Genomic DNA, 21,257 nt, shown 5'->3' with positions numbered 1-21,257 from the left:
CTAACACTGTTCTTGAACTACCTTGTTGTGGCTATCCATTGTAAACTAGATCTAGTTTAAAAAAAAAAAAAAAGTTACAGCATTTTCTCTTCAGAGTATCCCAACTAAAAATCAAATACTTCTACTAACTGTACTGACTTCTAATGATTTTATTTTTTTTTTTAATTGGAAATTATTATTATTGGAAATTGAATTTTAGCAATGAGGAAAAATGTCTGCAAACCTGATTTGAGGAGCAAGAAAAAGCTTTCTAGAGGCAGAGATTTCATCAAGAGGCCAGAGCTGGATCTTACTGCTTCTGGCAAAGAGCGGAGGCACCAGTGCAGGGGGTGTTGAGCTCAAGTGGGCTGTGGGGGAGGAAAAATATAGTCGGAGAAATGGAAGCTTTGGGATGTGGGAGGGTTGGCACACGTCTGCATGAACTTTCCTACTGCACTGTTGACCAGGCAGGCTGCACAGCCCATTCCCAAGGGCCCTATCAAATTCAGGTCATTTATTTTCTTTTTTCTTGTTGCCCATCTGGCCTAATTTTTCCTCAGAGAGACAGATGATCCTGCAAGCTTTTCCCACCTGTAACTTCTTAGCTCTGGTTCTGGTGATGACAGCATGATGGCTACCACAGTGAAACAGGCACTTAAAAAAGATTTACCCTGCAATGCAAATGAACATTTTGGAGAAAAGAAGAGAATGGGAAGTGAAAGAAACATAAATGAAGCAAACACCCTGAAAAACTCCCCTGCTTCTATTGTCTCTAGGACAGCGCTAGGTATGTGGTCTTCAGAAGTACAGATGCACATATGATAAAAGTAATTCATGGAACAGCTGGGCTTGTTGCAGAGAAACTGCATGCAGAGCAATCCTGCCATCTCACTCACCCTTGAAGGGTGGCTATTTCTGAGGTGGAAAGCAGGAGGTGAACAGAGCCCATGCAACACCTTGGAAACAGAAAGCAAAGACCTTCCAGAGCTGCATGTGGCAAAAGTGCTAAAGGGGAAGCTGCAGAGATGGTTCCATGCTCTGCACTGTGACCAGGGACATGCATGGCACTGCTCATAAAGCCTTCCCAACCGCTGCTCCCTCCTGTGACCTCTGCTGCAACAACCAAAGGCAGTGTGTGGGGATTTGGGAAGGTGGAAGGTGGTGTGATCACCCTGGCTTGAAATTCAGCCCTCCACCCCAGGCCTACCCCTGCTTACACCTGTGACAAGCACAGCAGCATCACGACTAGCTGCTAGCAACCTAGACCTTCATTTTGGGGCTCTCAAACCTGTTTCCAAAGTAACACACTTCACACATATAGTAAAGTCCAGTGACACAGCAGTATAACAAACCAAAACGTTAAAACACACTATTATTTTAAAGTATTAAACATTTAAAAAAAGCATTTACCTCTTGTGCTATCAAAAGACCCACTGTCCTTTAATAACGTATGTCATTGTCCTGACACTACAGTTCTTTAAAGTACTTGGATTTGGAAGCTGGGGAAATCTACACTGTGATGAGCAATAATAAAACTTTCTTTGTGACATTTATCAACAGGAGTTCCCATTTTAATTTGACTTTGAAATATATAAGAGTAGTGCAGATTAGGCTGTAAATAAAAAAGCCTCAGAAATAAACTGTACGGACACATAACCACTTTCAGTTGTTATACAGAAGGCTGTGGCTCTTTTAACATTATGACTAATAAAACTCACATTTAATAATTACTTACAGATCCTGTAGACACAGCCTGCAAAATCTCAAATAAAAAAATCCCCCAGAGGAATGGTGAGGGCTCCAAAAACTTACTACAAGTGACGACTCCAACTTCTGCATCTAGAAAATCTACACGGGAAGTTAAGAGGCATCCACATGAATACTGTACTGTAGCAGACAAAATTAACTGTATCATCCATGACATGAAGTTTCAATATTCTTACACTGTTATTTCATTTTGCCGTGGTGCTTTTCAGCCAGCACGGTCCTTACTGCTCTAAGGATGAAGTGTGAGGACTACAATTACACCCACGAATGAAAAGAAGCCAACACTGCGGTGCAGGAAAGCTCAGCCTCAACAGCCCTCCACAGCAAGCTTGTTTCTTCATTGTCCTCATCTTTAAGAGTCATTTCCCTAAGTTAAAACAGCACCATTTGACATCAGCTGTAGAGTCACTACACAGGTTTAAGCAATGCTGCACGTGCAGACTGCTGGTAGTACACCGCGTTCTGGGTTCACCTCAGGCTCCCTTACTCGATGCGCTGGCAGATTCCAGGTGTCACACGCATGACACAATCAGGTCACACAGGCCATTAATAACTGGCCTACAGGTTGCTAAGATGACAACTGCCTAGATGTCTGTGATTTGAAAGAAGCAATTGGTTCTACAATGACTTTTAGAGCTATAAGCGTGCTCAACCACAGCTCAAGAGTGCCAGCAGATTTCTGAAGGAGACAGGCCTGACTTCAACCTAGGAAAGCTAGCCCTTTGATAATACTAACAAGCCCCAAATCAGCCCATCTGCACAATAGTAGGAGATCTACCTCAGTGACCAGTAAGACGTGCACAGCAGAACGATGGTAGCAATAGGATTTTAACGTGAACTCCACCACCTTTGCTAGAATATGGATGAGACCACCAGCTATAGCACCTGCGAGCTGATCCAAGGCCCAGCGAGTCACCAAAGGAGCCCTCCCTGTAGCAGCTACCGCCGCCAAATCAGACTCCTGAAGCAGAAAGAATGAGTCAGAAGGTACTGGTCTACCCAGAAGGGAGGCATGAGACAGCTTCTCAGAGGCACCTCTGGGCTTATTTTCCACAATTACACTGCATAACCTAGGGAAGCTTCTGCAGCAACCTGCTCCGTCCTTCTTCTGCCCCTGCACAGCTCCCGGCACACCACTCCTCATGCACAGGGCCAGCCTGGCTGCAAACATGCTTCCCAAAAACATATCCAAGTAGCACCTCTCATTTTTGGAGGGATCATCTGGCTTAAACTCATTTAAGAAGGGACAGTTGACAGCTAATGTTTATTTACTTTCTGCATTTTTTTCATATACGCCTAAAATTTCATTCATATAGATACACCCACACAAATAATATGCATGTGTGTGTACAAGCATGCATGCTTTCTAAAAATACTGACTTGATGAATACCAACATGGGATTAAATATGTTGCAATTAGATAGGTTAAGTTCCTCAAACTAAATATAGCTTTGAATTGCAAAATGCACTATCCCCTTATATTTCCGAATGAAATGTGGGAAAAATCCCAAGGATTGCCATTTGATCTGCATACTCAGGAATACAGAGTTGGGAAAGGTGATATTAGGAATGTTTTCACTGTCTAAAAGGAAGAATTTTATTTTGTTTCTTGTGGAGTGAATGCTTCTATTTGCCAAAATTACAGCCTATGAGGGCAGTGCTGACTGGCATAAATACATGCAGTGGACTCTGTGAGGAGTGAGAAAATTCAGAATTTGGGAGGAAACAGCATGGTACCATACAGAATTAAAGGAAGTCGGGAATACTTAGAAAAAATAAACACTGAAGACAATTTTATTCTGGCTTTAAAAGTTTCTTGGAAGTTCTCTTTTCTTAGAACCTAAATTAGTTACTCAAGCTCCTCCTGCCTACGAAAAGTTAAGGTGGAAAAATCCACAAGGAACATATCCTAAGACAACTACCGGTATAGGAATGATTGATTCACAACTTATTACCTTTAGAATATACCTAATAATTAGGTATAAATTAATAAAGGCACTCAGATATTTATCAATCATAAAATGTAAAATATTTATTCTCTTTGCATCCTACAGAAAATATTTAGTTACCAAAGGACTATTTATTTATCCAAGTCACCTTAATTTTATTTTTTTAAATTTTCATTTTACAGTTTCAGCAGAAAGGAGAAGGTTAGACATCTTATTTAAAGTAAATTCTTCTGCCTCAACCATTACCATAACATCTGAACATCATCAACAGTTAAAGTTTTTGGTTACTGAGGAATCTGAAATCAGTAATTAAGAGAACTGAATTAGACAACTGGAGGCACAAACCTTCCACTACAGGTGGACAGCATCAAATGCTATCCACACTGAAAGCTTTCCTCAGCAACATCAGCCTCATCTTTCTTCATCTGGCTTGTCAGCTCTTGTGCATCCACAAACCAATATTGCACAGGCAATCAAGTCATCCTGGCATGCCTGCAAGTACTGTTTATGATCACTTGAGCAAAGGGAATCTGATCAAATCCCCAAGCTGTCATATGGATGGATTTTGGTAAAGGCTGGGGAAAAAAACCTGATCCTTGAAGGGCTCTAGCAATGAAAAAGCTAGAGATGGAAGTAAAGCCTTTCTACGGTCACCAGGAGGAAAGAAACACCCAGGAAGAGACAGAGAGGGTTTTAAGGCTTTATCAGACTTCTGACAACTGTTTTACATGACCTAGTAGTACCTTATAGACAAGGCCATCTGAACAGCACCACATGTGCAGAAGGATGAGATAGAAGATCATGGATCTGAGCTCTTGAAATTGTTTCAATACCATGTCCTCACACTGGGCTGTATGAAGAAAATTAGTTTCATCTTCAAGAGCAGACCCCCTTCATTTGTAGTTAACTGACTTGCTCCATGTCTTTGTGTTGCAACTTGCTAAACTACTGAGATAGCGTAATATACACTAATGCTCAGATAGCCCTTACCACTTATGGGGAACACCAAAATGGCTTTAGTGAGATGAAGCTGTACATTGCTTTTGTATAGCTTCCCTAACAGTCCAATCGGGAATTAGACATTTGATCCTGGGCTGTAACAAGTCCAGCTGACCAACAGATGGTCAAGTATGTACACCATCACTGTTCATGATATCATAGTATATTTGAAGAAAGAGAAGACTCCTTCACTGAGTAAAGTGTTGGCTTTTTCACAGCTCCAAAAAAGAAGTAAAGGTCACAAACTCCACGCCTGCACATCTATCCAGAAGTGCTGAACACCAGCCTGGAACACAACAGATTGCTGCTGGGTCAGTACAGATTTGTGCAATTGCTGCAGTGGACTCCACTCACAGATCTTTACAGCACCCCGTGCTCAGTTTTACTGAATTTTGGACTAGAAACCATCTTCTTCCTGGAGCTTAATTTATTTTATATATAGCTTTTGGCTTTCTGGCGAAGTGGAACATATGCATTACTACTTTAAAAGAGGGTCTTATCCTCCTACTATTCCATGCACAGGCTTAGTTCTGTAGTATTGGTTTTTTCCACTGCTTTGCTCCTCTCTCCCCCTCCCCTTGGCTTACTGGTATTGCAGAGAGAGCTAATAGATGTGCTCGATATGTATTTTACCAGGTTGTCATTAGCATCCCCTTGGAGTACTCAGCTGAAATGATTCCCAGACACTGTGTACTATGTTCCATTTTTAGACCTACCACTTTCTCTATAAAGCCATGAGCACAGTGCTGGCCTTGCAACTTGTGGAACCTTAAAATAAAAAGCAGACCCTAAAGTGCTGAAAGGGCAGCAAGGCCTTTGGGAAAGTAGGTAATTCCACAAGCTATGTTATCTTTTAACCCTACTGTCAGATTAAGAAAGATGGCTAAATTCAGGCAATTTGAGCTGGCACTAAGTTGCTATCACTCTTTCTAGACCTGCTGCAGAGAAATAGGGCCAGCCTGTAAAATGTCACGTTGCATACAATTCAACAGCTACATTTCTGCCTGATCTTGGATCTTATTTTTTCTAATCCCTGTGTTTGTCTGCAACTGACTTTTCCTCCGCAAATTATCTTGGAGTTATAGTGCATATGAAATAGCTTATACTCATTCAAATCAGGAAGCCAGGTATGAAAAATCCCAATCTGGGAAAAGAGAGGCAGAGAACACACACATTACAGGCTAATTATAAGTGCTTGGAATTAAATCCCGTATAGATGTCGGCTGAAAATTTGGTTTCATAAATTTGTTTTGTCAATGCAAATGATGACCTATACTTTACAACTCTAGTCAAAGACGGGGAAGGTTCAGGGACCCATCTAAAGTAAATTCCTTTGAACAGTGCAGCCAGCACCTCCAATGTCCTTCAAAGTGATAAAACCAGGGACAACCTGAAATATCCCTGAGGTAGCAGGAAGAGCAGTCTCCTCCTACAGTCTTAGATCAGGTATGGAAACAATACAACTGTAGGGGGTTTTTTTAAAGGTAGAGCAATTAATCACTCCTGGTGGGGCTCTAACTGCCACAGAAGAACTTTTCTCAACTTCCTACTATGAAGGTAGAACAGACTCTAAATACTGACAATAAACACCTACACATCCTTCACAGTGCAGCTACTCCTCAGATAGCTATAACATACACCTCCGAATAAGATACATACCTTGTAATAACTCTAGCAGTCTAAACCAGTGTCAAATAGTTATCTTTTTTTGGAAAGATATCAAAATTTTCAGAGTGCAAAGAGCATTCAAATCCCCAGTGAATAGTACTCATGTAAAAATACCAACATCAATATCAGTGGACTAGTAGTGACAGGGAATGCAGCTGGAAAACAGTAGAATGAGAGGCTGATTCAATGCATTTTCAATTTTTCTAGATACAAACATCTCAGAATAGGCACCTGCAGATATGCCGTTAACCCTCCCCCTCCTTCCGGCCTCCAAAATTCAAACCTGATTCAAATCACCTAAACAATATTAAAAGAAAAAGATGTTCATTATAATCATAGCAAGCCTCCCCCAAACCCTTGGTTTTATTTAATATTAAAGGATACACACACTAGATATTTACCTCTCTAACAAATAAGTTTTCTGCTTTCTGTTCTGCATCTTCAGGTACAGAAGGATAAAGCGTCCTGATTTCCAGTGAAATTGTGTCCGTCTGACAATAAACAAAAAAAAGCAAATTAGTCAGAGTGACAGAACAGCAGTTTTGTCTCATGAAGAGGTTAAGAACCTTATTATTATGGCTTGCATTTTTCAATTTGTCATGCAACCAATACATATGCATACCAACAACTACAACCCAGCTCCTGCCCACACACGCTATTCAATACTACTAGCTAAAGCATTAATTACAAGCAAGAGCAGTGTTCAAACAGATTTCTGGGAACAAAGTTGTTCCAAGCAAACTTGTTTCAGTTTCTGAGGTTTCTGATACAAAAAGTCATCAAGTCTTCCTTACATCCTCTCCCAGAAATATAGACCAAATTCAACAGTGTTACTTGCTTCCTCCGCTTCCCTTCTTCCCCTCTTGCCTTTTCAGCAACGAATGCGAAAATAGAACGAAAAGCTTTGACTCTTTTGGAAGGAGAAGAGAGGAGCAGAGAGTCCTCCCAATCAGTTGCAAAAGGACTGCCACAAGACAGCCTGATGGTCAGAAAGTAAGTGGAACCAGGCCACGGCTTCTCAGTGGGGCGTTTCCATCTGCGGGTGCAGACAGCAGAGCAGGATTGACATGGGACTCCTGACGCTTCCTGCAACCTCCTTTCAGACTCAACTGCTGCACAAATGAAGCCATTTTTTTGAAAGCAGCTCCTGACTGAGCTAGCTTGTCAGGCCCCACAGCAGGAAACCACACAGAGAAGTAGATCTCCAGAAGGTCTCCACACGGAGCCAAGCTTCCCTTAGTTCCCACCAGGCCAACAAGAGGCCAGGGCCACCAGCAGTGCTCCTCTGTGTGACCCAGGGCCTCCATGCCGAGGTCAGGCAACGCAGCCACTTTGCGAAAGTCACAGGAGAGGATGATTTGGGGTATTTGGAATTAATCCACAGATCTGGCCCACTCATTTTCTCTGCCATAAGAGGGGAAAACAAACAAAACCAAACTCCAGCAGATCAGATTATGCTCTCCGTTACAATAGAGTAACTCCACCACTCAAGACAACGAAGGACTGAACCCAAGACAAATGTGATCTCCCAAGATCATTTTCTCTTCCATTACAGAAAGGCACATTGATTTCTGGAGGAAGGCCTATGGCACGAGACTGGTTTAGTATGAAGAACCACTACTTATTAATGCCATGAAGCAGCCTGTGCCGCTGGAGGATCTCCTCCTAGTCACCAGCCTTAGACTAAAAAGTGGTGTTTTTTCTCTACAAATTGAAACACCCAGACTCTACGCGACAATTGCCTGGATATTATTGACTGCATTTTTCCTTAAAGCTTACACAGACCACACCGATCCCCCCCCATCACTTTCCATATGAGTAATTATGAAAGAAAGGCATGTATCACTCAGGCAGATGCAAATGTCATGGGATTCCCCAAACTTTTTCTGTTTCATCTGGATAGCTCAGGATACAACGTGATTAAAACACTTTGGCTCCCACAAATAATGATGGTGTCTCGTAGACACCACAAAGTGAAACCCCCCCCGTTGTTCTGACAAACTAATTGCAGTTTCCTAAATGCAGGTTTGTGGGCCCTACCCAGCTGTACAACCAAAGCCTGTGTGCAGTGGTGATTTACACAATCATTTAGCCTATGAGTAAAAAAGACAGCAGATGGAGAAGCATGAATTTTCAGGCCACATTTAGTAATAGTGAAGATGCCTGAATCCTTGGTTGCTTAGGGACCTCCCAGCAGTGCCCATAGTCTCTGGAACATGCTTCATTACTTTTACTTCACATGTACGTGACATTTTAAGTCTTGTTTTTTAAGCGGTCCTGAGAAGACGCAATCCCTGAGCATAGCTGAAAACCGACAGGTGCCCCTGAAGTCCATCATATGGAGTTCTTCCCATGGCTGGGGCCGCAATGCCAGCAGCAGCAGCGGCCACAAAGCACGCACACCATCCTTCCGTGATATCATCACTGCTGAAGATCAGCTGCTGTTTCCAGACTAAGGCAGAGTGGGAGGTCACAAGAGAAGAGACATGTGATGCACTCTGTACCTCTCACTGACTCTGTTGGGATGGTGACTAACCTGCAGAGAGGCGAACAATCTCTTATGCTTGCCCATGACAAAACTTATCTGCCCCATGTATTACACAGAAGATAGTTTCCAGTGGTATTTTTTAGCTAAGATATATAGTAAGTCAAATTTTTTACCTAGTACAATGCTTCTTGTCAACGGATATCAACACACTGACCAAGACAGCTGACATTTGCCTTAATGGGGTCATTGTGCCTCCCTTCCCTTACACAGCTTGTTAAAAATACTGTAGCTGAACAAGACGTGTAACTCAAGCCCACTGTTTCGCCTGTGGTACTCTCCCCCACTTTTCCTTCTCAAAAAGTCTGCACTTGAAAGAAAGAAAAATAGCCCTGCAAAACAGAGAAATCGGGTAACGTTGGGCTTGCCGCATTTGTGGACTTTGCCAAAGAGTATCACAGGTTTATTTACATAGAATTGGGACATGGAAAGACTTGTGTACTGTTATATTTAAACTTGTTTTAAAAACTACAAAGCACTTCCCTTCTGAGAATTAGTTATGTTTAACCACTTAGCTGCAAAGGCCTTGCCACAAAAACACTTCCTGTTCATAGTTGATTACTTCCAAAGTTAAATGCTCTTAGAGGCTGATCAGGCATAGCATGTATTCACCAAAACCTTTTTACTTTAGAAAACAACTAAATTTCAACAACAGACTAAGTGCTTCTGAAATGGTCATCAAGAAGATAAAGGATTTTATTTACAGAATTCAGCATTTATAAATGTGCTTTGAATGCAGCCTAATTTTCTAATGTTTAGGCAATCATAGCAATTGTCTGTTTAAATCAGAGGCCAACTACCTTCTCATTTGTACATGCAAACTGTGATAATCAAATAAGGCAGGTATCAGCCTAAAACATTTAATTCCATAATTCCTCTGAATTATTTTTTAAATCTATTTTATATAAATATCCTATATCCAACAATGATTTCTGGCATTCAGCCAGGCTGTCTCATTTGCATAAACTGTTGGCCCCAGGTGTCTGATTAGTCATAAGGTGCAATTTAATTAAGCATCCTCTCTTGCTACATCCACTTTCTACAGTGGAAGCCACAAGTTAATATTGCTCCTTATCAACAATTGATTAGGAATAATGTTTTCAGACAGTGTCTACTTCCCACTGACATGGTGAGTTTAGTTTTTGAAAATGGAGTTCAAGCTCCATTAGCCATTTCAAACATTTTCACTCTGAATCTATTCTAATAGCTTTTAGTCTGAAAGCATGTTACCAGTGGTTAAATCTTTAGACGGATGCATCAAAAATTACTATATTTACTTCCTGAAAAGGCAGCCCTTCTAAGAGAGCTAACCGCACACAGGCAGAAATGTTCCTGTATGTCGATGCTTAGATTCAATCTCTCTAAAGAAAAGCTGCTCAGCCCCATTTTCATCCAAGTAAAGAGATTTCCTTAACATTACCAAAAACTGTAATGAGTTAGACCATCAAATTAAAAAGCAGGGTAAGATGCAGCACTGCTGTACAAATACCACCGTGCAAATGCTGTTGCTATACAGGGCTCCCAACAGGCTCCTGTCTGCTGTCCCAGCATAGACCTCACCGCGTGCAGGGGCAAAGCGAAAGGGAAGTGAGCACAGAGCACATTTAAAGGACAGATTTTTGCCCCATCACTCACCGAATCACATTCAGTGTGACAGGTTATGCTTTGCCCACACGGTGGGCTTTGCTGACTGCATTAACTCTCTCTATTTAAACAGTTGGAGTGCATCCCTCTAAGTCTAGATACCTCTCGCATTCCTGTTCCTCCCAGCCGATGCGGACTTGTACATCAAAGATACCCATATCCCATTAGTCATGAAAATAATGGACTCAATTTCTGCTCCTCTAAGGATGAGCAGACACTGCCCATCACATGGGAAAGTGGAAGATAAGTCATGTGGTATTGAAAATAACCCATGATCTCACCACTATAACTCTTCTGATATTAGAAATAACAGTCAGTTTTACAGGATTAATTCCAAGGAGGCTCCAAGTCCTGCACTTAGAGCTGTCCCTATGGCACACGTGCTCTGTTTCATGTGAAGAGGCAGTCTCATTGCCTACTCTTGCCTTCTCTTCTTAAAGATGCATCTGGTTCTGTTGTGAACTTCTGTATCCAAACAAACAACTTTTGTCTCTGCACAATATCTAGATAGTAGAGGTTTCACAACCCGAAAAATAGGGAGATTTTGGCTATTACTTGTTTAGAGGTAAAAAAAAAAGAAGCCTGGAAACAGTCACACCTGCAGTGGTGGAGAGTATCAACCTGTACGACCCAGGCCCTCTTCTGAGGCCTCTATGATACTTGGAGGGCACCTGGATGGGCTTTCAAAAGCCTAGAAGAGCCAGGAGCACATGTGAGACTGCACTTCAGTAGGTTTTATATTACATAGGTAAGCTTTGCCATCTTACACCTGTCCTAAATTTGCCACTAAGGAAGGGCACCAATGATTCTACGCAAGACTTGAGATCCTGGGGATATTGAAAAGACACTGCTGGGGGTTCAGTGAATTTCCTAAGGATGAAGACATGAAGAAAGGATGAAAAAATACTTATGAAAGAATACAGCAAGCATTTTGCTTGGATACATAAAGGCGCTTAGGAGCAGAAGTCCAATGTATGACAACAAATCCGTGCAAGACTAAGATGTGAAAGGTTAAAGGCGAGAGGGAGACCAATCTGAAGGAAGTTGTCATACTTCTTTCATGGCCTTGTTTCTGGTAAACATGTAGGAGAAAAGTAAGAAATAGGAATGACAGACAGCAGCAGTTTCAGTTGTCAAGGGAGAGTGTGGCCAGGTCTGGGGAACAGAAGATGAATGCAGCACGGTAACCCAATGGTGAGGATGCAAACCTATCAGCATCACTACCAAGCATGCATTTTTAGGAGTGCAACATGAAGCCCATCAACTCCCATTTACTACCACCAAGAAGTACAGTGCAAGCTCATACTCATGTGACAGGGAGCTCCTGTGAAGCTCTGCAGATCCTTCCTCCACACAGTTGCAGTACTGCTGCAGAATTTTCCACTGGCCATTATTTCACAGCACAGCAACAGAAGGGTAATTTGCTCGCAGGATCCAGGAACAGGTGAAAAATGAAGCTGAGTGGACGTGCTTTTTCTCAAAGGGAAACTGGACTTTGAGCAGGCAGGAGGAGAGTTAGCAAGCAAAGCGTTGCTAGGAAAACAGGAAGTGGAACTGATGTGAATCAATTTTTATTTTTTTTTAAAGGATTATTAAGCACAGTTACAAAACAGTGAAGCACCTTTTTCCCTGGCTGGACTAAAATCAGAGAATGCATCTTTGTAATGTATACATCTTGTATTCTTCTGTTGAAATGCAGGGAAATGGAGGAATAAAATCCATCGGGTTCAGATTGATAGCAAGAATTCTTTCCGGTTCCACAGACTTCTCGTAAGATGTTGGAAATGACCAAGAAAAGCATTGTGAGAATAAATGCATTCTCTCTGAATTGCATTCAAAGAGAGAAAGCAATTCTGAGACAAAACAAAAGACCAGACAGTATAGAAGCTATGATGATAATTGACCTATATCTGATGCATGCGGTGAATACTACACATCCAGAAATGGGAAATCATTATTAAAAGCAGAATTTTCTCTTATGCTTACTCCCTCAGCCAATTCTTTTGGTGGGGTTTCACTCTGAAGAGACTTTTGTCCATAGGATGTGCTAACACACAGGTCCAAACTGGGGCTGCATCAACACTGAGCCATGAAGTCTGAAGCAATTGTAATCATTAGGAGTTAAACAGTAACGTCCACCATTTCCTGGGGCATTATCACATTAAATAACACTCAGAGCTAGCCTGAGCACCCTCTAATTCAGTCAGACGTAGATCTCTTTCTACTCAAATGGCTGACCCAGACTTTTGTGCACAGGTGATATTTCAGGAGGAAGGAGCAGGGCTATAAATAGACACTCTGCAGCTGGAAAACCTGTCTGCTATGAAAGCTCTGCAGTCTTGTCTGGTGGCATAGGCTCTTCTTACTGCAGCTGACTTCAACAGAAGATAACAAAGAAAAGAGACGGGTTTATTGCAAGGATATGGACCCTACCTACCACTGCCTCTGCTCTTCTGTGAGTACAGGCCACTCCTACTACGCAAGTACCTCTCTTATTTGTCTGAATCTTTTTTCTTCTTCTTTTTAAAAATTTAAATAGATTATGCAGAATAGTTGCAAAGCATATCACAGAGAAAACAAAATAGAAGTAGCTACTAAAAGCCAGGCAGCAACTGCTCAAAATGAAAAGAAAATAAGGATATGAAAATATGGTTTGACAGGCAGAGGTCTTGAGCAATAGGACATGATTCTCCTTTCGCTGAGAAGGTTTGCTCCACTGACTTGAGCTTAGTTATTCTAAATCAAGGGCTCAAGGGCCTTGTGACAGCACACAGTATGTCTAGTCAGCTTTATAATGCTAAATTTCAATTTCATAAATTCACAAATGTGCAAAAAGGATAAAGGAATTAACAATGATAAGGAAATCTATTCTGTTTAGCTTTCTCTCAATCCCATAAGCACATTAACTCAGTTAATGCCACCAAGGAAATAGAGCCATTTAGTAAAACAAAGCAGTCGATTAGATTAACCCAGTCCCACAGGACAGTAGCAGTGCCATGAGCTGATGGGAAAGGGCCCTCACACAGCAGTTACAATTGGTCACAAATGGAAATGTATTTCCATTAGAGAATGCCTATTCATCAAAATCTAAATCCTTCACAGAGAACGGTTGATTTTGAAAAAATTGCTATAAGATGCAGGCAATCTGCCAGCTTACTTGCCTGGCAGCACGCCTTCCCAGCCGCCCGGCACGCAGCCCCTGCCCTCCTGTGCTGCCCCATCACTGCTGCAGTGAGGGCTGCCCTGGACTTCCAGGTTCTCAATTTCTTTGCAGCTTGCCAGGACAAGCAATGGTGAACCTGGGTTGAGGTCAGGCATCTCCACAGCTGCAGGCTCTGGTATCCTCAGCACTGGGGATTCTGCACCCCCCATGACTCAGGATGCCAGATCTCAAACCCCACTGGAGAAGAGTTTAAGACAACCCTCAAACCAAACAAAAATCAAGTCCGTTTGGATTTATCTTTCTCGTGCAACCTAATGTCAGCAACTGCTCAGCTCAGAAATATGTCACGGCCGCCGTCTAAAAAGTCTGACTTTGAGCAGAGGGCTGGGAATCATGGGCTGTCTGATTCAAGTGTCCAAATACATTAAACAGAATAGGATCAGAAAGACTGCATGTAAGTTACAGAAGTGTGATTAAATTAGAACATAACAGTAGGGAGAGATTCCAGCACTGCGCTGAGCAAACAGACGAGTATATGTTATGGAATAACATGTTGTCTGAGCTCCTGAAATATATTTGTGAACAATCAGGATTCGAGCTTTATCTAATCCTGAACAGTGAATTCACTCATATACGACTGTCAGAGAAAAAAACAACCAGCATGAATTTGGTGATGGTGGGGGAAGTAAGGCATTATGCATAAATTAAGAAAATCTTAAAAAGCCCTTGGGCAACTTCTGGCTCTCCCTCTAGCAATGAAGATAAAATAAATAAATGAACAGACAAACCTAAGAGAAAGAATAACACATATTTGCCTTGTACTTACTGAGAAGTCATCATCGGGGAATAAGATCAGATCCTTAAACTGGTTATCCCCAATATTTTTTTCAATCTCTGTGATAACAGCTTCATAATCCAAAGGCTCCAAAAGTTTGGGTTTTTCCTGCTGTGGAAAAAAAGAAAAGATCAGGTAATCTCTCTACACTCAAATTTGTCTTCCTCTCCCTTCATAAACTGAGATCCGCTGCATTTTTCCTTTTTTATACGAACGTATGAATAACTTCTTCCCCCCTCCACCATTCTTCCCAGCTTATTGCAGCTGAGCTCATGCAAGAACAGCGGAAGTGAGGAAGTTGGGCCAGTTGTAACAGTCACTCTCCATCTGATAACTCAAGAGCCATCTGGCAGCTCATTACAGAGACCAAACCCACCACATTAACTTACCTGTCATTCTCAGGAACAATCTTTCTCCGTAAATACATGTAGGCAAACAGACAGATGGACACAATTTGAACTAAACATAGATATGACTTTGAGCTAATATGTTATTCTGTAAGTAACCTCCTAGTTTCTTCACTATCTTACACAGTCCCACCTGTTGAACTGCTAGTAGCTTGTGAGTGTCACCACATTGTCTTACTTGGTAATAATCCAAGGTTATTCTCCTGGAATAAACTATCTGGCACCCATCCCCATGGTTTCTCTTGTCAGAAACGGGATTAGTATCATCGTAATAGTACTATTATTGCCTGAAAGACTGGTAAAGTAAGAAACCACCATAGGAACAGCCAAACAAAAGTAAAGTCACATTGTCTCGAAATACAACCCAAAAATAGAAAAAGAGAAGCCCGTCTGACATGCTAGAATACATTAAACAAATAAAGAGTCATGTACTAGAGTGACAACATTTGCTTGATTGAAAGCCTTAAGCATCAGAAAGAGTAAATAACAAAGGGCAAGAGAACTGCTAGAAGACATGGAAAAGCAGGTGATAAGAGAGGAAAAGGACACTAGTGGAAAGCAAATGCAGAAACATTTCTGCAGAATAGTTTTTCAGTCTGATGCAATGATGGACATTAAGTAAGTTGTATTTTACCCACTGTTCTTGCACTGTGCTATCCAGATTAATATAAAGTTTCCCTCCCTCCCTCTCCCCTAAACCAAAGCCACGGTGTATTGAAAAAGAAAGCTTTCACATCTCCATGAAACAAATGTCTCCAATGGGCAATCTCATGATTCTCCATCATATTTGATTATATATATAATGTCATTCACATATGGTCCATTATACATATCACGGTCCAAGTATACAAGTCTCTCCCTCTTTTGACTTTGTTCTAGAGAGTTCCTGTTTTTTCAGTAATTACAGTCATCTCAAGATTTCTCCCCAGCCCTTATGAACACTGTTTCCCTTCTAACTTCCTTAAGTTCAAGACTTCCTTCGGTATCAAATGCATCTATGAAAAGTTTAATCAAATATCAGTAACACAGCCATCAAAATAGATTAAAACACTGGGATACACACGTTCCTAGAAAGTTATTCAATTGCTGAACAGCTTATGACAGAGTCACAGAATAACTCAGGACCTCTGCAGGTCATCTATTCCAACCCCCTGCTCAAATGAGGACGAGTTGGATCAGGCTGCTGGGGAACTTCCCATATGAGTCTTGAAAACCTCCAAGGATGGAGATGCAATTTAAAAAGTTGGAGCTGTTCCTCCAACAGTTCAGTCTATTAACTGTCTTCTCAGTCTGTTAACTCTCTTAGTCCCATTTGCCAGCTTAAGAGTTAATAAACTTCTAAAAATCATTAGTATTTAGCATTCACAGGCCACAAGCTCTATCTACTGATGCTGAGTCATTAAAGACTGGTAAAAGATAGACAAGATCAACACATAACAGTAATAAATAGAACTTTTTTTGAAAGCTCTTTCCCAAGGAAAGTTGTTCATGAGTGTTGCTGTGGGATGAGAGGGAGGAAAGAGAAGCAATAGTTGACCCACCTAAATATGGTGTATCTTTGACTACCAACTCCCAGGAAACCACTAAAAGATCTGTCTGTATGAATAAAATAAAAAAAGGATTCTGACACACAGATAGTGGGCTAGATTCCTTCCTAGATGAATCTGGAGACATACAACAACAGCTATCTGTCTTGCCTGAGAGTTATGAAAGGGAGATTGAATTAGAAATAAAACTTGGGATTGTTTAACAGAAAAAAGAAACTTATCTAGAGGAAGGCCACTGTAAAACACAAAAGGCCCAAATGGGAAAAAAACAGCTTTAAAGTTTAATTTAGATTCTGCAACAGGACTGTATAACAGTGCGTGATGTTCAGGTTAAGACAAGGCACCCTACTACGACACATGAGACTTCATATTAACCTAGCCATGTTTACCTTGTACTGTCCCAAGCCAGTACTTGGCCCTGGCTAATACCAGTTGACATATTAATATCCAGTCCTGCTCAAGAAACACTCGAGTTGAATAACAGCTGTTTTCTTTAGTGAGGTTTCAGTCTGCCATTTGCTGACAGCAGTTCCCCACAAAAACGTAATGGGCTCATCCAACCATCTCACCATGCACAGCTTGCTCTCATTTCCTTTCAAGTTATGTTGAGTCACTGCAGTATCCTTTAGCCATGAGTTTTAGACTCTCCTTCACTGAATCTACTATCATATCTATTAAAATATTCCTATATAGACATAAGTTTCAAGGAGTTAAAACATGAAGAGAAAACACCAGTGCACACTGAGACCACCATCTCTGCTGTACCACTCATTTTGGGAACGATGCCCAGGTCTGAACAAAGTTTACTCCGTCCAAGTTTAGCACAAAGCTTGTAGTAATGTAACTGTTACCTTCAGCAGGAAACCTTATAGCAACCACTTACAAGAAAACTCAAAAGTGAAAAAATACATTCACTGACATTTATGAGGTACAAGTATTTCATGCAGGCATTTTTCCTGTGTAGTGGTTTCACTAAACTGTGTATGTTTTCTGCAGAAAGTCTGTGACATTGACTACACTAAGAACTCTCCCTTCCTAGAGCAGATACTGTTAGGCTAGTGGTTTTGCAACAATCTCAAATTTTAATAAGTCAGACATGCCACTGAAACTGTAAATGTCCACTCTTCAAAGCCAGAGATGTGTCAACACAATTTTAATCAAGGTCAGATGCTCCTTGGAAACGTCATGAATGTTAGGTTTCCAAATCTCTTAAAAAACCCCAAAGTAAGCAAGTGACATAAGTAGCCACCTTCCTAATGAAGTCCTAGATTAAGAAAGAGCTGGGGAATCCCACAAATCTTGGGACTTCTCTTGAAATATGGGGGAATCCCATAAATATGTGCAGCATTTGCGGGTTCTCTATGCCAATGGGAACTACCCTTCTTGCTGGGGCTGGCAGAATGAAGAGGTATTCCTTCTTCCTTCTGGAAATCCCTGCGAGGTTGGGGTAAGCATAGCTACATCTCCTTCAAAGTTAATGTTACACAGATGTTCAGATGCAGGTGGAGACAGGGTAAGCTATGTCACTTTGGCCTCTTTTTTCTCTTCAGAAACTGGCAGCACTCAAAAAGCCACTCCTGATAGATGTCTGAAACACTCCAGGGGAAAAATTCTCCTTGACAGCTGCAAGGTCATTTACGTGAGACAAGAATGCAACTCTAGAAAACCCTGAAGCAGAGAAACACAATGAGCGTATGAACATCACTGTTCCCACAGCACTAATTCTCTTGCTCTCAGTGCTGCAAAGTACATGATCTGATAGAAACATTTTAACAGATATTAACAGAGAAGTCTTACGTGGAAGTTTACACATCTGAAATGTAACTAAATGTAAGTAGAGGTGATATTATCAAAATTACTGCAAAACTTCTCAGTAAAGCACTTCAATACTTATGATGATGTTTTTCTATTAATGCAAGGACAAATGCCATTCTTCCTTTTATGGCATTACAGCAAAATCCTGTATAAAATGCAATATTGTATTATGCCCACTCCTGTAAATCAGAGATGCAAGTAATAGCCCATCCTCATCAATACACCTACTGCAGAGATAATCTAGTTCATTCCCCGCCAACATCAAGCATGACAGTATAATAAACACGATGCCTCTCTATCAATTCTGCATGTTCTTACAAACCTTAAGACTATGCAATGCGGACACCAACTCCATTCTTTGTAGAGCCAGTACTTTGGATTTGGCAAAGCTTAGCACTGCAATGCTTAGCATTGCATTTGTGAAAGGAAGTGGCAGGTGGTTTAGTTAGCAGTTTATCTCTAGAAGGCATGGAATGACTGCTCAAGTTTTCTTGTCACAGGCAGACGGAAGCAGCGATGTTGGGATTAGCAAATTTCTCCCTGCGAGCACTGGCAGAGATTTGTAAATGAGTAGGGCTGATTTAAAGCTAATTTAATAACCATAGTGCTGCCTCTTCTCAATTTAACTTGTCTGTTCTTTTTGGAAACAGACCAACCTAGCAATCTGTGCCAAGATTAAATTATGCTGGCTTGGATTTTTATAATGCTTTTTATATTCTCTATCTCAAGTGAATAATGAATTACATGTAGTTGTACTGAACTGGTTGTGAATACATCTAGGAAAAAGGCACTCTCTGACTCCTCACATGCTACAACAATCACAGGAGTACCATTTACTTCACACCCTGACAGTGTTGTGGAGCATACTTCTGTATGTTGTTGAGCCAACTTTTCCAAACTCTTTTTCAATAGTGAAGAGATCTTTAATGAGCACCGGAGCCAACACCACAGAGGGATGATCACTACTTAATTTCACAAGCGTGAAACAGCCCAGATTCCACCAGTGACGTATGGCTTGATCACCATCATCTTCTGGTCTAGGTACAAAAGCATTATTTTTCCCAGTAATAATGACCAAAAATATCCACATAAATGATTTTACAGAAACAGATACAGTACCTGGCTTGCCTCCAGCTGCACAGACATTGTGCATTGATGCTAGTACCCATCTTCTGTTTGTAATTATAGGATAAAACGACTTATATATCATCCTCCTGAAGTCATATTTCTGCAAACACTCACTACAGGAGGAAATGATGTAACTGAGACCAATAGTCTCTGGATAGTCATCCCAAGCACTTCCCCATTCTAAAAATAAACTAGACCAAATGCTATGATTTTCTAATGCTTCAATGACTTCTTATTCCCAGACACCAAATCCTGAGTATCTAAAATTTATTGAATTTAATAGAGATGTTTAAATTAATTTCTTCTCTTCCCCATGCCATGAAGAGGAAAATTAAAGAAACAGATACACAGAAAGAATTTAAGCTGATGGACTTCAGTTACCAGGACTAAAATATCTTCATGACAGGAGGATCCACTGCATGTTCATAAAAAGAGGCAAAAGAATTGTGATGGCCAGAATTGGTCATGATCAAGCAGGACTCTGATTTTATTTTTCATCCACACTATGGTTTGTCTAAAATTACAATTCATTCTAGTATACATTTGAAATACTGAAGTAGGCAGACTTACAAGAGAAATAACAGCATCTGAGAAATAAGAGCATCACCTTCCTTCATTTTTTATAGACTTCTCAATAATACTATTAACCAAGCACAATCCTACTAAAACTCACAACAACAAATTAATTACTTTCTGGGATGACATCAATGTGAAGTGCTTCTCACACTTCTTGTTCTTCCTTTCCTTTTGCCAGTTAAATACTGTCTCTGGCATAATACATGACTTTATATATTTTTTTTTTACATAGTTAATATATGTAGTTAATTTTATTCCACCAAGGCGGGCCAATTTAAACTAAATATTTCTTTGCCAAGCCTGTCCAAACTGAAGCTGAAGAACAGTCAGGACTCCATGACTTTTGGAGAAGGTATAGCAAAAAGGCTGAATTTAACCCTGTCTTCAGACGTGCTAGCGATACAGACTGCCCAGCAGCTCTGAGGCATGCTAGCCACAGGTGCCTGAATATTCAAGGAGCTGAAGCTGAGACTAGAAAACCATTCACTTTTTATGGAGTCACCAAAACTTTTGCTTTTCTGTAGGACCAACGTATGTCTCTATTCACCATTAGGCAGTACAGCAGATGCCTGGGGTGATTTCCATGGGAAGGGTATCTGCACTGGGCGTACCTTTCCCCCCCCCCCAGCTGAGATCATGGGTGAGCAGCCAGATGACCCAGCGCGCTCCTGGCAGCAAGTCCCATGGCAGCATTTGTGCCCAGTGAGCAGAGACAGGGCAGCCATGTGGGGACTACGGTGACCCCAACACCCACAAGCAGCTGAGCAGGGAGTGGCAGGTCTCATCAACTCAAAAAGCTCTCACCCCACAGGCCTGCCCTCTCTCTGCTCCCAACACACTCCACATCGTGTTACGGATTTTCTTTAAGGAAAATACATTTTGCATTTCAAGCAGAGGGGAGGAAATTCAGGGTCTGCAAAAGGTATTTGGGGAAAGGACAGGGAAGCACAGCCAGAAACAGCAGGCAGATGGTCCCTCCTTTTACTTTAGATCTCACATTTTTATGATTGTTTGGCCTGGTATGGGTCTATTTTCAATCAACAAACTCTCTTGCCATGTTAAAAAGACTACATTTGGCTCAGTATGTGATCCACAGTCAACAAATTCATTAAAATTAATGCTATAAAGAAAATTTTCTGCGACACCCCCTCCCACCCTAAAACACATTCACTTGTCAGGTCCAAAACGTTTAATTTGTCATGTCTTTCAGTAAATCATGGAGAATTGCACTTGGA

The 21,257-nt window shown here is 41.1% G+C and overlaps 1 protein-coding gene across 6 annotated transcripts in view; it reads right to left on the bottom strand.

Annotated features, from left to right (window-relative positions):
* DOCK10 (dedicator of cytokinesis 10) overlaps positions 1-21,257 on the bottom strand; it is a 166,536-nt gene that overhangs the window by 90,326 nt on the left and 54,953 nt on the right. For all 6 annotated transcript variants that reach the window (XM_075031846.1, XM_075031844.1, XM_075031842.1 and 3 more), the window contains exons 2-3: positions 14,541-14,660; positions 6,764-6,853 (exon numbers count right to left, since the gene is read on the bottom strand). In XM_075031846.1, coding sequence (XP_074887947.1) covers positions 6,764-6,853; positions 14,541-14,660 — 210 coding nt within the window. The remainder of the gene's footprint in view (positions 1-6,763; positions 6,854-14,540; positions 14,661-21,257) is intronic.

Source organism: Buteo buteo, chromosome 7 (genome assembly GCF_964188355.1).
Source record: "Buteo buteo chromosome 7, bButBut1.hap1.1, whole genome shotgun sequence".
NCBI lineage: Eukaryota > Metazoa > Chordata > Aves > Accipitriformes > Accipitridae > Buteo > Buteo buteo.
The sequence above is the reverse complement of the archived record's forward strand: the minus strand, read 5'-3'. Positions and strand labels throughout refer to the sequence as shown.